General features: G+C 37.4%; 2 protein-coding genes across 2 annotated transcripts in view; both read left to right on the top strand.

The window, feature by feature from the left end:
* The window catches only part of LOC134847618 (amyloid-beta A4 precursor protein-binding family B member 3-like), a 38,416-nt gene extending 36,660 nt beyond the window's left edge, over window positions 1–1,756 (top strand). The window contains exon 3 of the mRNA XM_063864744.1: window positions 1,136–1,756. Within this exon, the coding sequence (XP_063720814.1) occupies window positions 1,136–1,555 (420 nt within the window). The 3' untranslated portion in view covers window positions 1,556–1,756. The remainder of the gene's footprint in view (window positions 1–1,135) is intronic.
* A 12,973-nt stretch (window positions 1,757–14,729) lies between these two features.
* On the top strand, window positions 14,730–19,694 carry LOC134847978 (erythritol/L-threitol dehydrogenase-like). Its single transcript, XM_063865292.1, has 6 exons — window positions 14,730–15,198; window positions 15,445–15,633; window positions 17,799–17,970; window positions 18,185–18,312; window positions 19,003–19,141; window positions 19,404–19,694. Exons 1-6 carry the CDS (start codon window positions 14,979–14,981, stop codon window positions 19,555–19,557), a joined length of 1,002 nt encoding a protein of 333 aa, XP_063721362.1. The 5' UTR covers window positions 14,730–14,978; the 3' UTR covers window positions 19,558–19,694.
* Window positions 19,695–19,905: the final 211 nt, after the last annotated feature.

Genomic DNA, 19,905 nt, shown 5'->3' with positions numbered 1-19,905 from the left:
ACCTGAATACTCCCCTAGAACTTTTTTGTACTTGACCCCTCTGTTTACCGCCTTCGAAAAAGTGTGGGAGATTATTTGACCAATATTTTTGATTTGTTTTTAGTTTTCTCGATAACTACTCCTCTCAAATCTGAGTTGGGCTTAAATAATAAGCTCTGTTTAGAAAAGCTCCCCTGCATAAGCGGCTACGCACAATTTTTTCCTACACGAAAAGTTATGGCCCTCGGAATAGTCCTTTTTTGACTTTTGCGACGGTTTTGTGATTCATTTTGACTTTTCTCGAAAACTAATATCTACAATCCGATATTGTGGGTTCAAAGGAGTTAACGGGCACTGGGAATCTCTCCTGCATAAGCGGCCCCTCGCAGCTTTTTTGTACACAAAAGTTATCGCCCTCGGAAAAGTCAAATTTTTGATTTCTTCACCTTTTAAAACTTTTTGAATATTCTCGAAAACTTCCCTACCTATCTGAGATTTTGGGTTCAATTCAAAGAAGGGGTTGTGGTAAGCTCATTTGGTTATGCGACTGCACCCCAATTTGTCTGAAACTGTTTTTCATGGCCCTCGGGAATTTTGATTGTTTAACCGTTTTTTTTTGAAAGTTTTTTTTATTGAAAACTACCCTCTTAAATCTGACATTTTGGGTTCAATCGAAATTATAGATTGCTTAAATTCCTTCTGCGTGAGCAGCTTTGCTCCGTTTTTTTTACGCAAGAAACTATATTTATCGGAACTGACATTTTTAAAATTTGTGAATGCAAAGAGCAGCTGCACGTCTGTAAAAACTTTCAATCAGTTGAATTTTAGGTGTTCAGTCAACGGGTTCGTTCCTAGTTGCTCGTTTTGTAAAATACCCTTTAACAGGTTGTGGTTACTTGCCTATAACGAATGTCGCGCAGTTTTTAATGGAGGGGGTTGAAAACAAGCTTTTGTTTGTTCTGCTGTGTTATTGTGAAGGGACTAAAAATTAGTAACCGTTGTTTTCGTTGAAAAAATTGAATTCGTAGAATCAATAGGGGTCATCATTTCTTGCATCTGCTCGTGTATTACATTTTCAATGGTTCATACGTATAAACAAAAGAAAGCCCAATAATTTGAAAGCACTGTCAGTTTTGATAAAAATGAATTGATTCAGGTCCGATATCAGAAAGTGCTTGAAGCAAAGAAGCGTCAGCTACTCGCGGCTCCTAAACATACTAGACAGCCAACCATTCCTGGCATGATGAGTGCTATCTCCAAGACAATCCAAGAAGCAGTCTCTACTTCGAGACAATCAACAATAACAGCTGAAGATGCCGATGATGGTCCTCCGAGGACCAAAGATACCATTGCCGATGATAGTAGAAAGGTCCAAGATTCAAACAACGACGCACAGCAAGCGCAGCAGATAGGTCAAGGGTCATTGAGAAATAGTTTTTCGTCCCTTTTCGGACGCCTGTCGCGATACACATCTTCAGCTCGGACGCCGAGGGGTTCAGGAGGAGTGAAACAGAGGCCTAAAAGCCAGCTTATAACCTCGACTATTGCCGGATCTTTTGAGTATTCCGATGATTGAGCACATCTCTTCAATCGCAGATATAATTTTATTATTATAAGTGCAAATGTAATTTGTAAAATATTTATGCTTTGAATTAATAGAATAATTTATTATCTCTGTTTAGAGCTATTCATCTGAATATAGAAGTCCTATTTAATTGAATAGTAAGCTATAGGTTTCCATTCCATTGGATGACGTTTGCTTCTCAAATAACTACTTCAGCAGGGTTGCCTTATAAATTGAAATATAAATCTGACCACTTAGCGCATTTATCAGCCTGTTTTTTTTTTCTATAAATAGGAATAGGTTACACCTGTTTAGCTTAAGTTTTTTTGGATCTATACTATCTAGTTTTCCATGAAGCCTCCAGAAGTGAAACAAGCACCATGGTATGGTTAAAGCGGGATTCTAGATAAACTGCATCGATTGAGACAACATCATTTTCCAATTAATAGTTATTGTTGTTATTATTATGAACTCGCACCAGGGCGCTGGGAATGATCTCATTTTAAAGTTTACTGCGAATCATCACAGCAGTCACTCTAAAACCATTCATCTCACCAATAATATAGTCCATCGGTTACATGTCAATTTGCCCCAAGTCAACTTGTCCCAGCCCAACTTGTCCGATTCCAACTTGCCCCAGATGACAACTTGTGCAATGCCATCTTGTCCCAGATGATGAAAAAATTGAAACTTGGGCTCTTTTTCCTTTTCCCCCCATCTCACACAGGCATCAATTTTGTGGTGTAGGGGGTGGTTTTACAAGATTGATTATGAAGATCAAATATGTTTGCCATGGCCTAAGTAGTCTGCATGTCAATTTTTATAGCAATTGGACAACGTGAACAGTAATTTGAATTATAAAACTTTGCAGGTGGGGGGAAAAGAAAAAGAGCCAAAACTTGACCCAGATTTTTTGATATCCTCGTAGAACATAATTTCGGCATCAGGATGAAAGATTTTTTTTGTTGAACAATTAAGCTTGAAACAAAATGCGGAATCATTAAAACGAGCTGAATCAAAATGAGTTCAAAGCATGCATGAACAAAATGAAAGCGGCAAAACTTCAATGCAATTTTCATGTCGTTAAACATTTCGAAAGATTGATTGCTGATCTTGTAAGCTCCCATAGCATAGTTAATAGTGCACAACACTCTTAATCAAGAAGTCCAGAGTTCAAAACTTGAAGAAGTCGAAAAATTTTAGCACAAAATTGATGAAATTGAAAACCGCAGGTACTGCCTCGCCCCTAAAAGAGTTAAATGAGCTAGTGCATATAAATAGTCAACAACATGGTCTTTGTTGAAATTACTAGAAATGTTTTGGGTTTTTGCATGAATATCCCGATATTTCTTCCACCCTTGATTCTGCGTTCCCCCCATAGCCTTCAAAATGTTGAATTTCTGATTAGTTGAGTCCATTTGAATCTTATTCAGGAAAGTCTGGAGGCTTGGGTGGCTCCCTTGAATTAGTGCTGTCACTCCGAGATGCCAACCTTCAACGGCGTTTTGTCGTTCATATCAAGCCTGCTGTTTCTTGGGAATGGTTCTAGAGACTCTGGGAATAACCGTTGGCTGCTGTTTTGCCCTATTGTTTCGCCTTTTATATAACTTCTCTGAAAGTATGAGGCAAGTTCGTCAATTTTATCTGACAGGCTTTGCTCAAGATTTAACCGGTCCACCACATGCTCAATATCTTCAATGACGCTCTCGAACGATTGTTTCGCAAAATCAGTTGAAACAAAACAGAGCGGGTATTAAACGCAGAGCTAAGCTCAGCTCGCAGTTGTTTTCATAGGCTTTCTTCAAACCCAGCTCGTTAACTTTGCGTAAAAAGGCCTGGCAGAGGTGAAAGTAAGAGCCTTTGATTGAAGACTCTGGAAACGCACTTGTAAAAGCGTTTACGGCAGCTCGTTCAAAACCTAGAAGATTCCTGGATGGTTGCGCGTTATCAGAGACAGAGGCGATGGCTTTCAGGAATTTTGAATACGTCTGTTCGGTTTTGTTTGGCAGTAGAGCATAAACAGAAATCGGAATATTCCGTCGGAATTAAGAAATGTCTGTCTTTAATGATTGGCAAGGACGGGACCAAGTTCTGTTTCTGGCGGTTAAGAGTTCTGTGTACTGCTGCACGACGGGGCAAGGATAATTGAACTGCTTTCTCATCTGTTACTTCCTGGAGACAAGTGGCAATTATACTACTATTGACAGGTACAATTCGCTGCCTGGCCTCTCTTTTCATTTGATGCATGATCTGGTTTGCCTCAATTTTCCCAGGTCTAACATCGTGGCTGTGTTCATTTTTTGTTGATACGAGTTCATCTCCTGCTGTGACGGCGAGCATGCGGCATTTGTGTAAACTGTATCTTGCGCATCTCCAGTGCTCAGTAGTTTTTGTCGTTTGATTTTTTGTGAAATCGTGTCCGTCAATAATGAGCGTTCGTTTAATTCGTTGAGATATTCCCCACGTAAGTTGACTCATAGTATTTTATTTATGTTGGATTTTTAGGAACAAAATGGTAAACAATGAAGCAAAATGAAATAATAGCCTGGTTTCAGTTTGTTTCAATGGCGCTAATTGTGGATTATTGTCAAATTTTGGTGTGTTATTACCAAAAGCTATGGTTTTATAGGATCAGCTTCAATAATTTTCGGTTAGTCTTTTGTTATCTCAAAACGAGTCCTGTTTACATTAGCCCTTGCTGGTCCTCAATTTGAACATCAAAGAATCAAATAAAAGTGTTAAGTATGGGACAACACGTCATAGGACAAAATGTCTTGTGGGGCAATTTGGCATAGGACAAGTTACCATGTAGGGCAAGTTAGTATAGGACAAGTTGGCATAGGGCTAATTGACTTGGGGCAAATCGTCCTGACACCAGTCCATCAACATCAACGTTTTCCTCAAGTCAAATTTTAATGGCGAGATCTGAAGATTTTATTCTAAATAAAATGTTCCCGCTCTAATTGGGGGTGATTATTCTATAGATGCTGGTGGATAATTTTGGCGCAAATTTCATTATTTGTTCAAACATTAAATTTTAAGATCCAACTTGCTCAATGAGAATAAATATTACTTTAAAGAACTTAAAGAGCTTGAACTCGCTACAAAAAAGTTAAAATTATTCAAAAAGACAACCTTCAAATAGATTTACTCGTTCAAGTTAAGTTAACTAGCTTGTTTTATTGTGGGAAGCGAAAACGTTTCTTAGTTCCTGAAAGTTTCGTTTTTGGCCATAATCTGGGAGTCTTTTCCGATGTAGCGATATCGGAAAAGACTCGGCAGAAGGGGACCGCATACATCGAAAAGACTCGAAGACCTATCGGAAAAGACGCATGGTTGGGACTAACCTCAATTTTCCCAAAAAACCCAGAAATCACCAAAAACACCAAATTACGAATTAACCTCAAAACCTATGTTTTTGTTCACTGTTGGGTTTACACATTTAAACTGAGCTCAGAAACTCTTAGTTGATGTTTTTAGTTCCTTTGCACATAAAAACACCAATGCATTACGTATATAGTTAAACACCAAAAATGATGTGAAATTTGAATATTTTGCACAAAAAAATGGGTTCAAATATCAATTATCTTTTATAGTTATGATTCGGAAAACGCTGAAATGACTCAAGATTTAATGAGAATTAACTTGAGAAACTCAAAAACAGTTCAAAACAGTTCTTTTTCTCAGAATTAGTCCAAGATAGTCAGAATTAGTCCAAAATCAGAATTAGTCATATCAGAATTAGTCCAATATAATTGTATCTGAAAATATCATCTTTGAACCATTGCTCACATTGTGATGTAAGTTGTTTGTATAGTTCGGAGCATTATCTTCACAGAACTTAAAAACTCGAAATCTCAATTTTTTTCAAGAAATAATCTGTTGCATATTTCAGAAAGCAAAAAATTTCCCGTCTCGTTAGATTGCGTTTTTTTCTGCAATCAATATCGAAATCTGCATAATTTTGATAAAAAATAGTTCGACTTAATTTTTTACAATCTTCAGCGCGGCAAAAAAAAGTCGTTCGACTTAAATTTTTACAATCTTCAGCGCGGCAAAAATTATCTTCAAATGAAAGCACGTCTTTTATATCTGCAATCAAAAACAAAGTTTTAAAATAAAAATAAAGATACTCAAACGAATAAATATTTCAGGCATATGGGAGCTTAGAAAACCAAAATCACGAAGAAAAAAAACAAAGTTTTTTTTTGAATTTAAGTAATTTTACCTTCTTCAGCCCAGCAAATGTATTCTTAAAACCAAGGCCTGTTTTAATTGTCTGCAGCCAAATAAAAATCACAATATTGATGGTAAATACTCGAGCGAATAATTTTTTCTGGGTACATGTGAGCTTAAAAAATCTAAATCACCATAAACTTTTTTCTAGAAATAAAATAATTTTATCTTCAGCACAGCAAAAAAGTTCTCTGGATGAAAGCTTGTTTTTGATTTCTGCAATCAAAGTAAACGTCACAAGCTTGGTGATAAAAACTCAAACAAATAAATACTTCGGGTTTATGGGAGCTTAGAAAACCAAAATCTTCAAACAAAAAATTTTTTAGAAAATTTTTGCTGTGCTGAATACAATTTTTTTCATAAAACCTTCTTCGTTTGAAGATTTTGGTTTTCTAAGCTCCCACAAACCTGAAGTATTTATTTGTTTTCATGGTTACTTTATTTGTTGACAATAAAACAATAAAGAAGAATTAATTTCACTTAACAATCAGATACACTATTACATTAAACAAAAAGTATATTTTTATCACATAATAAATGAATCAACAGTTTACCCAGGATTGTTAAGTGAGGATACGCAAAGGGTTTTCTTCAAATACACTAGGAGCGTACCCCACAGATTACACAAAAGAAAAGCACATCAATGAGTTATGAATAAGTGATAAATATAATATTTATGAAACCAAATAGCAAAAAGAAAAAATTAAGTTTTTTAGAAATTAATTAACGCCTCATTCACCTCGCGAAAAAAATCCCTTAAATTCTCTAGAAATTCGGGCAGAGTAACGCCCTCTTTTTGACCATTTTTCAAAATTTCTTGAAATATGACTATGTCTTTTAGACAATAAAACAATCTTTCGACGAAAGAAAATTTTGCTGTGCTAAAAACAATTTTTTTTTCATTATGTCAAAAGATTGTTTTATTGTCTACAATTAAAATAACCGTCAAAATTTTGACTGAAAATTTTTCAACGGATAATTGCTGTAAGTATATGGGAGCTTCGAAAATCAAAATCACCATCAGACTTTTTTTTTGTTCGAAGTTATTTTTTCATTTTACGGCACAGATAATTATTTTCTTAAAAATTTGTTGAAATTGTCTTTAAGCATGTTTCATAACCCTGTTTTGGTACTGAAGGATCATTTGAATCTCTTCATTTAGTCCTTGTGAGCTTACAAAATCGAAGTATCAAAAATTGTTGTTTTTTTTTTATTTTTTTTTGAATTTAAAGGACTCCCAGCTCATCCGTACAAAGTTTTTCTTCCAGAATTTAATTTTTGTAAGACTGTGTTTAGGTAAAAAAAATGAAACTACGTGAAAAAAAGGAACGATTTACTGTAAACTTTATTTATTCAAGGTGGAATAAGTAAAAAAACATAGCTACAGTAAGACATTTTGAAGAGCTGAAGACAATTTGTTAAAAAAGCTCTCACAGCAAGTCACTCTTATTTTGCATCAAAATTTACAAAGGACCAAACGCTCTCGTAAAGTATTTCGTAACGCAAAAAATTGCAGTAACAGACATTTAAGTTTCATCGATTAATGCATTTAGCTCCAGCTAATTTCAGATTTGAAAGAAAAATTTCAGTTATCAAAATAACTATATTATTGTTTTTCACATTCCTTCACATGGTTTTTCAGAGAGACGCACAGAATTTTGGGTTCATCAAAGATTAATCTACAAACAAGCTTTTTCGTGTTCTTAAAATCTTACCAATTTTCAACTTGATGTCATATCATTGCACTATCCTATTTGGCGTTCCTGCGCTCATAATTGCGCGTATATTGCAAGATGAGAGAAATTAAAATTGTTTTGCTTACTTGTCGCAAATTTGCAGCCATTAGTCGTTTGGTTGTGGTCATATCGTTCAGGGTCGGGGACTACATGCTTTCTGCAAAATCCTAAGGGCTAAGTCCTTGCAAAAGTTAGAGACCCTTATGTTAGGATTTTCTTTAAATATAGGGACCCACCCTTAGGAAGGTTTCCCGATTAGAATCCACGACGCATTGCAATATTACTGGTTATCTACTACTTGCGATTTAACTTGTGTTAGCTCTCTCAAGCTGCAAACATTTGACCCAAAGCGCTAATGTTGAAGACGATAAAGAAGAAGAAGAAGAAGCCAATCCAATGGCTTGGCTTGCACTGATAACCAATTTGTTTAATGTATTGGGTTATTTTTTGTGAACTAAAACTTATCTCTCGATTGATACTCTGACTCATGTTCTGTTCTAACATTTTTCTTGAAGAATTCAGTTTTTGTAAGACTATGATAATGTAAATATGAAACTATGTAAAATAAAGGAGCGATTTACTGTGAACCAATTAGATTATTCATGTGGAATAAGTTAAAAAAACATAGCTACAGTAAGAAACCTTGAAGCGCTCAAGACATTTTGTTAAAAAGTTCTCAACAAGTTACTTTGATAATGCATCAAAAATTTACAAAGGACCAAACGCTCGCGTTCGGAGAGCAATCGTATTTCAAAACGCAAAGAGCTGCGGCAACAGACATTAAGTTCCATTGATTAATGCATCTAGCTCCAGCAGTAGTATATATCGCGGTAAAATTGTCTGGGGGTGCGGACCCCCATATCAAGATAGGCTATAGAGTATCCGGTCCGCACCCTATGTATTAACGTAAAAGGTCGGTCTGGTATAAGATCAGTAAAGTAAAAGACCTAGTCCCGATTATTCAATTGTAATTTGTATTCGGATGGATAGCCGGTTGCTGTGCAAATTGCTAATTTTTTAAATTAATTTAGTTATCCGTTGTTTTAATTGGTAGTCATTCTGACTACCCGGTAGCCTACGCATTTCCTGAAAGTAGTCATTTATATTTGTATCGCAAGTCAGGCGAAGCTCAGCTTCGCCTCTGTTGAATGAATATATTTTGATCTGGTAAAAGGTCGGTCTGGTATAGGATCAGTAAAGTAAAAGACCTAGTCCCAATTATTCAATTGTAGTTTGTGTTCGGGTGGACAGCCGGTTGCTGTGCAAGTTGCTAATTTTTTAGTTTAGACATCCGTTGTTTCAATAGGTAGTCATTCTGACTACCCGGTAGACTACCCAGTTGCTTCAGATAGTCATTCGTTTTTGTATCGCAAGTGGTGCGAAGCTCAACTCCGCCTCTGTTGAATGAGTGTATTTTGATCTGGTAAAAGCTCGGTCTGGTATAGGATCAGTTAAGTAAAAGACCTAGTCCCAATTATTCAATTGTAGTTTGTGTTCGGGTGGACAGCCGGTTGCTGTGCAAGTTGCTAATTTTTTAGTTTAGACATCCGTTGTTTCAATAGGTAGTCATTCTGACTACCCGGTAGACTACCCAGTTGCTTGAGATAGTCATTCGTTTTTGTATCGCAAGTGGTGCGAAGCTCAACTCCGCCTCTGTTGAATGAGCGTATTTTGATCTGGTAAAAGCTCGGTCTGGTATAGGATCAGTTAAGTAAAAGACCTAGTCCCGATTATTCAATTGTAGTTTGTGTTCGGGTGGACAGCCGGTTGCTGTGCAAGTTGCTAATTTTTCGATTTAGACATATGTTGTTTAAGATATCCGTTGTTTTAATAGGTGTCATTCCGACTACCCGGTTGCTTCAGGTAGTCATTCATATTTGTATCGAAAGTGATGCGAAGCTCAACTTTGCATCTGTTGAATGAGTGTATTTTGATCGGGTAAAAGGTCGGTCTGGTATAGGATCAGTGAAGTAAAAGACATGGTCCCGATTAATCAATTGTATTTGTTTTCAGGTGGTCAGCCGGTTGCTGTGCAGGTTGCTAATTTTTTAGTTTAGGCATCCGTTGTTTCAATAGGTAGTCATTCTGACTACCCGGTAGACTACCCAGTTGCTTCAGGTAGTCATTCATTTTTGTATCGCAAGTGGTGGGAAGCTCAACTTCGCTTCTGTTGAATGAGTGTATTTTAATCTGGTAAAAGGTCGGTCTTGTATAGGATCTTTAAAGTAAAAGACCTGTCCCGATTATTCAATTGCAGTTTGTGTTCGAGTGTACAGCCGGTTGCTGTGCAAGTTGCTAATTTTTCGATTTAGACATATGTTGTTAAAGATATCCGTTGTTTTAATAGGTAGTCATTCCGACTACCCGGTTGCTTCAGGTAGTCATTCATATTTGTATCGAAAGTGATGCGAAGCTCAACTTTGCATCTGTTGAATGAGTGTATTTTGATCTGGTAAAAGGTCGGTCTGGTATATGATCAGTGAAGTAAAAGACATGGTCCCGATTAATCAATTGTATTTGTGTTCAGGTGGTCAGCCGGTTGCTGTGCAGGTTGCTAATTTTTTAGTTTAGACATCCGTTGTTTCAATAGGTAGTCATTCTGACTACCCGGTAGACTACCCAGTTGCTTCAGGTAGTCATTCGTTTTTGTATCGCAAGTGGTGCGAAGCTCAACTCCGCCTCTGTTGAATGAGTGTATTTTGATCTGGTTAAAGCTCGGTCTGGTATAGAATCAGTTAAGTAAAAGACCTAGTCCCGATTATTCAATTGTAGTTTGTGTTCGGGTGGACAGCCGGTTGCTGTGCAAGTTGCTAATTTTTCGATTTAGACATATGTTGTTTAAGATATCCGTTGTTTTAATAGGTGTCATTCCGACTACCCGGTTGCTTCAGGTAGTCATTCATATTTGTATCGAAAGTGATGCGAAGCTCAACTTTGCATCTGTTGAATGAGTGTATTTTGATCTGGTAAAAGGTCGGTCTGGTATATGATCAGTGAAGTAAAAGACATGGTCCCGATTAATCAATTGTATTTGTTTTCAGGTGGTCAGCCGGTTGCTGTGCAGGTTGCTAATTTTTTAGTTTAGGCATCCGTTGTTTCAATAGGTAGTCATTCTGACTACCCGGTAGACTACCCAGTTGCTTCAGGTAGTCATTCATTTTTGTATCGCAAGTGGTGGGAAGCTCAACTTCGCTTCTGTTGAATGAGTGTATTTTAATCTGGTAAAAGGTCGGTCTTGTATAGGATCTTTAAAGTAAAAGACCTGTCCCGATTATTCAATTGCAGTTTGTGTTCGAGTGTACAGCCGGTTGCTGTGCAAGTTGCTAATTTTTCGATTTAGACATATGTTGTTAAAGATATCCGTTGTTTTAATAGGTAGTCATTCCGACTACCCGGTTGCTTCAGGTAGTCATTCATATTTGTATCGAAAGTGATGCGAAGCTCAACTTTGCATCTGTTGAATGAGTGTATTTTGATCTGGTAAAAGGTCGGTCTGGTATAGGATCAGTGAAGTAAAAGACATGGTCCCGATTAATCAATTGTATTTGTGTTCAGGTGGTCAGCCGGTTGCTGTGCAGGTTGCTAATTTTTTAGTTTAGACATCCGTTGTTTCAATAGGTAGTCATTCTGACTACCCGGTAGACTACCCAGTTGCTTCAGGTAGTCATTCGTTTTTGTATCGCAAGTGGTGCGAAGCTCAACTCCGCCTCTGTTGAATGAGTGTATTTTGATCTGGTTAAAGCTCGGTCTGGTATAGGATCAGTTAAGTAAAAGACCTAGTCCCAATTATTCAATTGTAGTTTGTGTTCGGGTGGACAGCCGGTTGCTGTGCAAGTTGCTAATTTTTTAGTTTAGACATCCGTTGTTTCAATAGGTAGTCATTCTGACTACCCGGTAGACTACCTAGTTGCTTCAGGTAGTCATTCATTTTTGTATCGCAAGTGGTGGGAAGCTGAACTTCGCCACTGTTGAATGAGTGTATTTTAATCTGGTAAAAGGTCGGTCTGGTATAGGATCTTTAAAGTAAAAGACCTAGTCCCGATTATTCAATTGCAGTTTGTGTTCGAGTGGACAGCCGGTTGCTGTGCAAGTTGCTATTTTTCTAGTTTAGACATCCGTTGTTTCCATAGGTAGTCATTTTGACTACCCGGTAGACTACCCATTTGCTTCAGGTAGTCATTCATTTTTGTTTCACAGGTGGTGCGAAGCTCAGCTTCGCCTCTGTTGAATGAGTGTATTTTTTGATCTGGTAAATGGTTGGTCTGGTATAAGATCAGTAAAGTAAAAGACCTAATCACGATTTTTCAATTGTAATTTGTAGTCGGGTGGACAGCCGGTTGCTGTGCAAGTTGCTAATTTCTGGATTTAGACATCCGTTGGCTCAGACATCCTTTGTTTTAATAGGTAGTCATTCCGACCACCCGGTTGCTTCAGGTAAGCCTTCATATTTGTATTGCAAGTGGTACGAAGCTCAGCTTCACCTCTGTTGAATGAGTATTTTGATCTGGTAAGTGGTAGATCTGCTATAAGATCAGTAAAGTAAAAGACCTAGTCCCGATTGTTCAATTGTAATTTGTATTCGGGTTGGAACTCGGTTGCTTTGCATAATGCTTATTTTTGGATTTAGACATCCGTTGTTTTAATAGGTAGTCATTCCGACATTTTGACTTTATCCTCATAAAAAACGACGAAGAAATAGCCTAAATTAAAACAGCGTTTATTTAGACATTTTTAAATAACAATTATGACTAATTTCAGTATGTTTGGAAAATGAAGGCTCTGACCTGAAAAGACCATAGATTTACTTCGCAAGTTGGAAAAAATCAAAATTGAAAGATACTTTTTACTTAATCTGGGCACTTAGACTCGGGTTTCATGGTTTTTTTATGCTCTCAGATGTTCTCGTGTTTGGTACAATGATTGCAATGGTTGCTTCTAGAAATGAATCCCGTCTCCTGACGAGATGAACTATTACGCTGTGATCACTTTTCGATCCTGACTTAAACAACCATTACAGCAATCATATCAACACCATTCCTAAGCTCCTATTTTTAGCTGCTTGTAAGAGAGATTACCCAGAAGTATTGAAGTGCTATCTTTGCTCCAACGGCGAATTTCATCTCGCTTGAAAACTTCGCACCACTAGCGATAGAAATAATGCCAAAGCCCAGCTTCTCCTCGGTGTGAAAAAATTAATGCTGAATTTCAACAATGAAAGTGTTTAAATTCATTGTTTACTCACTGCAGCGTTGGAAATTGCATAGCATCTGTTCTCTGCTTTATTTGTGACGGCTAGCTTTTAGAGCCAATAAAGGTGACGTGGCTGAGGGGTTAGTGTGCGAGGCTCTTAATCACTAGGTCGCAGGTAAATCTCAGAGGCAGCCGAGTTTTTGCTATTTCGAGGCTTATTTCTGGTTTCTATTATTGCATGCTATAGAGCTGCTTTTTGTCGTGCTCTCGCAAGTTTTCCGAAGCAAAGCTTTGCCTCTTGTGTTTTAATATCAAGTCATTTGTTTTAAAATTACTAAGTTTGATTCAAATGCTAAGTTTTTGTCGCTTCTAGAAAAAAAACGCCCATATCCCTAGCCTTTCGCTTCAGGCTTCATTAGTTATCACTACGCTACGCGACATCTATTTCAATCAGTTTAATAGCTTAAATTATTTTTTTTTGAAGAGGAATTCCTTTTCCTGACATACAAAAAATCGTGTCAACCATTTTGGCCGCGATGCTTTCGTTTTTTGCGCCTTCGATGACTGCTTTCTCCTTTTGCAACCGCGGCGATGTTTCTCCCCGGATCTGCTATCTCCGCATGCAGGTCCGCCCAAAGTCACTCAAAACAGCATGGGTGACACTTGCTCTCAGGCGAACAAGTTCACCGGGACGTTGCAAGACACATTCCACGCCTCGAGCAATTCCACCAGTTGTCAGGAAATATTACAAATTGACTGTTACTACGTCATCCGCAGAAACTGCCAGTTTATTAGCTATCGTAGACTGTTGTCAAGTAGGGGACCCGTTGAAAACATCATGTCTAATCTTAGTTGATTTAGGATTTTTGAATTCTTAAGACATTCGTTAGCATCCTGCTCGGCTTGATCTTGCAATTGCATGGCTCCCCTGCAATCGCTTGGCTGCTCAGATACGCATTGGCAACCAGAATGATAGAGTAATAAGAACAAAATTGTCCATACCTCGCATAAATAAGCACATCAGTATATATAACAATGAAATATCTGCAGCATTCCTGCTCATTGCTAGACTGACTCTTGATGTTTGTAGAAAGTTTCAATCAAATTTGATTGTGAAGATTCAAATTCAGCAAAGATGAGATAAATTTTGAAAAACAATTATTCTGCTTGCAAAGACTTAGAACGCCGGACGAAACATTTGCTTATCTTTTGATTTTGGCATTATTTATATCGCTAGTGGTACGAAGTTCAGCTTCGCCTCTGTGTTGAAAAATTAATGCTGAATTTAAACAATGAAACGTACAAACAGGCGGACCCTCATAGAGAAAGCATAAATGTAAGAAAACAATGGAACGTAAACTTCTTATTTCAAAAAAGGTTATGCCAATTCAATTTAAATAATTATTGGTTGATTAACGATCTTTTTTGAAATATCTTAATAAATAATATATTTGGGAATGTTTTGACATATAGTGTTATATCGTTTGTACAGTTAGTTATCACGGTGCTAAAACTTAAAACTAATTTATAAATTACGCAGATATTCTTGTGCCAATATTGACCGAAGTCTAGCAATAGTCTGTCTTTTATCCACTAAATGCATGACATTTTTCCAATTTATCACAATTGTCTCTATTTAAAATTAAAGTTATTACAATTTATGGGTGAAATTATCTTGTATAATAAACTTTTTGAACTACATGTTTTTAGAATTCTGATTTTTCAGCGGAACGTCAGAGAGGTCAATATTTTTTGAATAAGCCATTTTTTGCTTTTATTGGAGCCAAATGCCCATTGCGTTTACCTTCATAATAAAACGACGAAAAAATGGCTTGAATTAAAACAGCGAACATTTAGGCTTTTTTAAATAACAATTATGACTAATTTCAGTTTTTTGGAAAATGAAAGGCGCTGACCTGAAAAGACCATAAATCTAATTCGCAAGTTTAAAAATCAGAAATTAAAGATACTTTTAACTCATTAATCTGGGCTCGGGTTTCATGGTTTTATTTATTTTCAGATGTTCTCGTGTTTGGTACAATGATTGCAGTGCGATCATTATTGCTTCTAGAAATGAATCCCGTCTCCTGACGAGATAACCTATTACGCGGTGATCACTTTTAGATCCTGACTTAAATAACCATTACAGCAATCATATCACCATTGATCTACTTAGCTCCTTAGCTCAATTACAATTCTCAATTCTCGAACCAGTCTTGAACATAATTCACAGTCCAGTTGAGTAGTAAAGTCTGGATTGTGCATATTACACCATGAAATGCCTTATGTTCGACAAGCAGAATGGAATGACCGAACTAGAGGTTCCGGTTCCAGATATAACATCAGACGAGGCGCTAGTCCAGATTCTGAGAGTGGGAATCTGCAACACAGACCTGGAGATTCTCCAGGGCTATTCGCAGTTTGAAGGCATAATGGGCCATGAGTTCATAGGCCGAGTGGCTAGACTGCCTAATGAATTGATCTCATGGGGAGGTAAGCTCGCACAATTTTAGACGGAGTGTCCACCAGGCTTTGATACCATATCTAAAAGATGTTATATATCAAGGCGTTCTTGAGAATAGGTTAAATGCTTTGAGCTAAACACAGTAAAGAGTGTAAGCTTTCCAAGTTTTTGTTGTCTAATTAATGACATTTCTTGGAATGATTCGACGAAGCCATAGTTTTTTGATAGTCTGAGCGAGGTCTCAGGTTAAGTTCCGTGATTGGTTTGCTTTGCAGGTGTCTCTGTGGGACAGAGAGTGGTGGGTGACATCAACATATCGTGTGGGAGGTGTCACGTGTGCATGCAGCAGCAGGGATCCCCCATGCAGAAGTACCACTGTCCCCAGAGGAGTGTCATCGGAATCCGCAACAGGGCAGGTGCATTCGCAGAGTACCTCGTGCTGCCCATTGCTAACCTACATGCAGGTCAGTCAATATTCTCTAGAATAAAAAGAAAAATAATTTCCAGACAATGCAATGCGTTAAAGGAAAAATAGGGATAAATTAAGGTAAAACTTACGTCCCAGAAAACACAGACCAATGAACATACTAACTCTCTAACAACTACTCAAGTATATTGTAATCGAAAACGCAGTTATACCCTTGGTGTATGCTCTGCTGCCCAATAAGACGCAAGACACTTACGAAAAACTTTTTGGCTGCTTAGAGCAATTTGGAAAAAAAGTAGTCATTGACTTTGAAGCCGCTGTTCGCAACGCCATAAAAAAAATGCAGCCTGATACAGAAATTCAATTCTGTTTCTTCCACCTGGGCCAAGCAGTATGGCGCAATGTACAAAAACTTGGTTTTTCGCGCAAGTACATGGACGATGATGAGTTTCGACTGAATGTCAAAAAAATGATTTGCTTGGCATTCGTTCTCATTGACGACGTTATTTTCGCTTTTGAGGCGCTCCGAAAAGAGGATCCCTCAGAGGAATTCCAGAGTCTATCAGACTACTTCGAAGACACCTATATTGGTGCTTGTCGAGGAAATAGACGCGTCAAACCAAAGTTTGACATTGCCGATTGGAACGTTTTCAATCGGGTGGTCAGCGGAGAACCTCGTACGAACAATGCGTTGGAGGCCTGGAATGGCAGCTCCAATAAATTCGTATCGACAAAGCATCCAGCCCTCCCCAAGTTGATCACACGATTCAAAGATGAGCAAAAAAACGCCGAAATTAATGTAGAGAGACTGATGTCCGGTGATATTATCACAAAACAGAAGCCCAAGTATTCAATAGCAAATGATAAACTCGTTCAAAACGCAAAAAACTACAATCGAGACCATATACAGAAGTATTTAAAACTGTGTACCTTCAACGTACATATTTCGTAAAACTTTATGCATAGCAAGTTTGTTTTGATCTTCGAAATTTGTTATTTGATGTTTTACATTTCTTTGGTAAACTGTTGAAAGCCTTCTGACTCTAATCAAATTAGAAAAGTTTTATTGTTCCCTTTTATCTTGTCTCTTTAATCTAAGTCGGCCGAATTGTCTTTGGCTGAATTGTCTGAGTTTTTTTTGGCTGAATTGTCTGTATTTTAAATCGGCTGAATTGTCTGTGGCTGAATTGTCTCTGCGCCACTTTAATATCTATTTAATGCAATAGTTGTAAATGATCAAAAGTGGAAAATATAAGTGCGAATTGCGCTTAATAACGGTGATGGGTTGCAACACTAATAGAACTGCATTTTTTCTACGACTGCAGTACTCGAAGACTGTCTCTTCTCGATACGCCAGTCGTCGTCTAGCAAGTTTCGTAAGCCTATATTACTGGCAATGAGTTGAATATTGTACCTTTTGACAAGGTCTTATTATTGCAATCCAGTGCTATCTGATTTGACTAGTTTGGATAAAGTCACTTACGACGTAAGATAAAATCAAGTGATCGAAACAACTCATGTCATTGATGGTTAGTTTTCCTTCAATTTTTAATTGATAAAAATCCAATTAATTTAATAATTTGAAAACAAAAATGCATATGGACATGCATATGCTTCCTCGAATAAGCGCCAGAAAATTTTTAATCGACATTTTTAGTTATTTGAAACCAAAATTTCTGTTGTAGAATTTTTAATCATTGTCCCCGTTTTTTGTAATGTTTTGGTGCAAAGCTCTTGTTTCTCTAATTTAAGTGTAACTCATTTTACAACATCTGCTTGAAAACACCCTTTGCACTTTATTGGCGGTATATGCAACCGGGTACTACACTTTTTTCCGTAAACAACTTTGTTCACAGAATGGTCAATTTTAGTAGGAATGGTAAATTTCACGACTGAAGACATGCTCAATTTCTTGAGTATTTGAATAAAACTACCAGCATTTGGGTTAAGTAGTGATTAGGTGCAATGCAAACATGAAATTTTTGTAGGTGCATTTTTTCGACAAGCTATTTTTTCAAATTAACTTTTTTCATTATGTAACGCATTGTTTTTTGTTGAATCTCAAGTTGCGAAGCTCGTTTTTGCCTCTGTGTGACGTAGAACTTTTGCGGAGTGATTTCGTGGTATAATTTTGCGAGATTGCTGCATTTTTTGGCTTAAGGCCACTTGATTAACATTTGGATTCGTTTGTTTCCATTGCAGTGCACGACTCAATCAGTGACGAGGCGGCAGTGTTCTGTGAGCCCATAGCAGCTGCTGTCAAGATCATAGAACAGAAGTTGGTCCACAGAGACCAGATTGTGTGTGTGATAGGAGATGGAAAACTGGGACTCCTCATCTGCGAAGTGCTCTGTGCTGCCATAGAACTGAAAAGGTTAGCACGAAGTTTTTGATGGTTTTCTTTAAAGCGTTGAGCTATTCAGATAGTTTTTTTCTAATTTTCAAACGTCCTTGCTGAAATACAGTTCTTAAGTCTTGGGTAGACGTCTTCAAAAAAGGCCAACATCTCTGGCCTTTATTTATAAATCTATTTTTGTTTCGTCGATTTTTCCATTTATAACCACGAGTAAAAATGTGTGTTGTGCTAGATTGGTGTTGGTGGGCAAGTACGAGCACAAGATGATGTTGAGTGGGGGAGGAGTGGAGAAGTTCGACCACAGCGACATGACCAAGACACTCTTCATCGACTACTTCGACACTGTCATCGAAGCCACAGGTCGCTCACTCACACTAAACACTCACCCTTTCATTCTCTCTCTCTCTCTCTCTCTCTCTCTCTTTCTTTCTCTCTATCTCTCTCTCCCAGTCGTGTAGTGAGGAGAGGCAACGTTGATAGTAAATGTTTAACTGTTGACAATATCTTTTTCGGTCAACGTACCTGAAGGAAGTTTTTATTCCTGAAACTGCTCCTTTTGGCTTCAAAATAGGAAACTGCTCAACAAGTTTCTGTCATTTTAACACGTAAAAACGTCTGAAACATTTAAATGTAAAATTAACTGTCTGAAACATTTAAATGCTGTTTTTTGCCGACTACATGCTAACGTTCGCCGGTATTGTCGAGGATTTGGCATTAGCTATGTAATTTGCAATAAAAACCTTAACGTCGACTTGTGGCGTTGATTTTTTGAAATAATCAGTTAACGAGTTGTTTTTACTATAACCAAAACATTTTTCAGTTTTAATTGAAAAATTCTGAAATAGAAAGTGTGAAGGTTACATTTAGATTTTGAATGTTTAAATAGTTGCCTAATTTTGAAACAAGAGAAAGAAAAACATACTTGTTTGCGAGTCCTGGGTATATTTAATGATGAAAAACGGCTTGGTGACGCTTTTGACCGCAGGTTACTGATTAACCATCGAAACTTTTTACCTTGAGGGTTATTGAAATAAAATGAATGTTTATTAGGAAATGCTCTGGGAATTATGTCGGCCATCAGCATGTGTCGGCCAATGGGCACTGTGGTGCTGAAGACTACATGTGCGACGAATGACGTGTTCGACTCCACCCTAGTCGTAGTGAAGGAACTCAAACTAGTCGGCTCTAGGCAAGTCAAGTTCCCTTCCAGTTATAACTTCTCAAATACATGTAGCAACCAAAGCAATAGATGGGCTTTCAGGCTAAGGTAAAAAGTCATCGGAAAAAATGAAGCTTTCGATAGGGCTGTGAATTGCGTGCGTCAATTCACGGATTTGATTGGATGAATATTTCGTGATTTTGAAATAACGACAATTGAATTGAGAGGCGAAGACGTTAGCCAATTCACTGCCATTTTTTTGAAATTTATTCAATTCTTTTAACTGCTGCAGGTGTGGGCCCATTCCAGCAGCATTGAAACTGCTCAAAGACAAGAAAATCAACCCTGCCAAATTCATCCAGACAGTTTTTCCTTTCTCACAGTGGCAAAAAGCAATAGAAACAGCTCAGCAGAAAGGCGCTCTGAAAATCCAGATGACGATGTGACATTTTGATATGAACCTGAAGTGCGACAGTTTAGCTGAATTGACAAAACTAACTTAATCTATTTTCTCTCCTTTAAATTAAACTTTCAAATGAAGTTCTCCTTGGTATTTTGCAATTAGTTTATCATACAGAAATTATTCTTTCTATTCGTTTTCTTAGTCATTGCCTCGATATACTGGAGTAGACTGGCGTGGAGCTAGATCTTCGCTGGTATTTTTTTGTGCAGATGTCTGTACGTGAGATTTTTTAATCTCAAGGTTGAATTTAGTGTGCTTGCATTGGTTGATTTTGCAGTTTAATGATTATAAAAGGCGAAAATAATTTTTTTTTAAATACAGTGCTGATTTA

The sequence above is a fragment of the Symsagittifera roscoffensis genome, chromosome 6, assembly GCF_963678635.1.
Source record: "Symsagittifera roscoffensis chromosome 6, txSymRosc1.1, whole genome shotgun sequence".
NCBI lineage: Eukaryota > Metazoa > Xenacoelomorpha > Acoela > Convolutidae > Symsagittifera > Symsagittifera roscoffensis.
The sequence above is the reverse complement of the archived record's forward strand: the minus strand, read 5'-3'. Positions and strand labels throughout refer to the sequence as shown.

Excerpts from the sequence above, each read along its gene's own strand:
- LOC134847978 (XM_063865292.1), top strand. The coding sequence starts at position 14,979 with ATGAAATGCCTTATGTTCGACAAGCAGAATGGAATGACCGAACTAGAG. Across the intron at positions 15,199-15,444 it reads TGAATTGATCTCATGGGGAG|GTGTCTCTGTGGGACAGAGA; the intron begins GTAAGCTCGCAC and ends TTTGCTTTGCAG. Across the intron at positions 17,971-18,184 it reads GCTGCCATAGAACTGAAAAG|ATTGGTGTTGGTGGGCAAGT; the intron begins GTTAGCACGAAG and ends GTGTTGTGCTAG.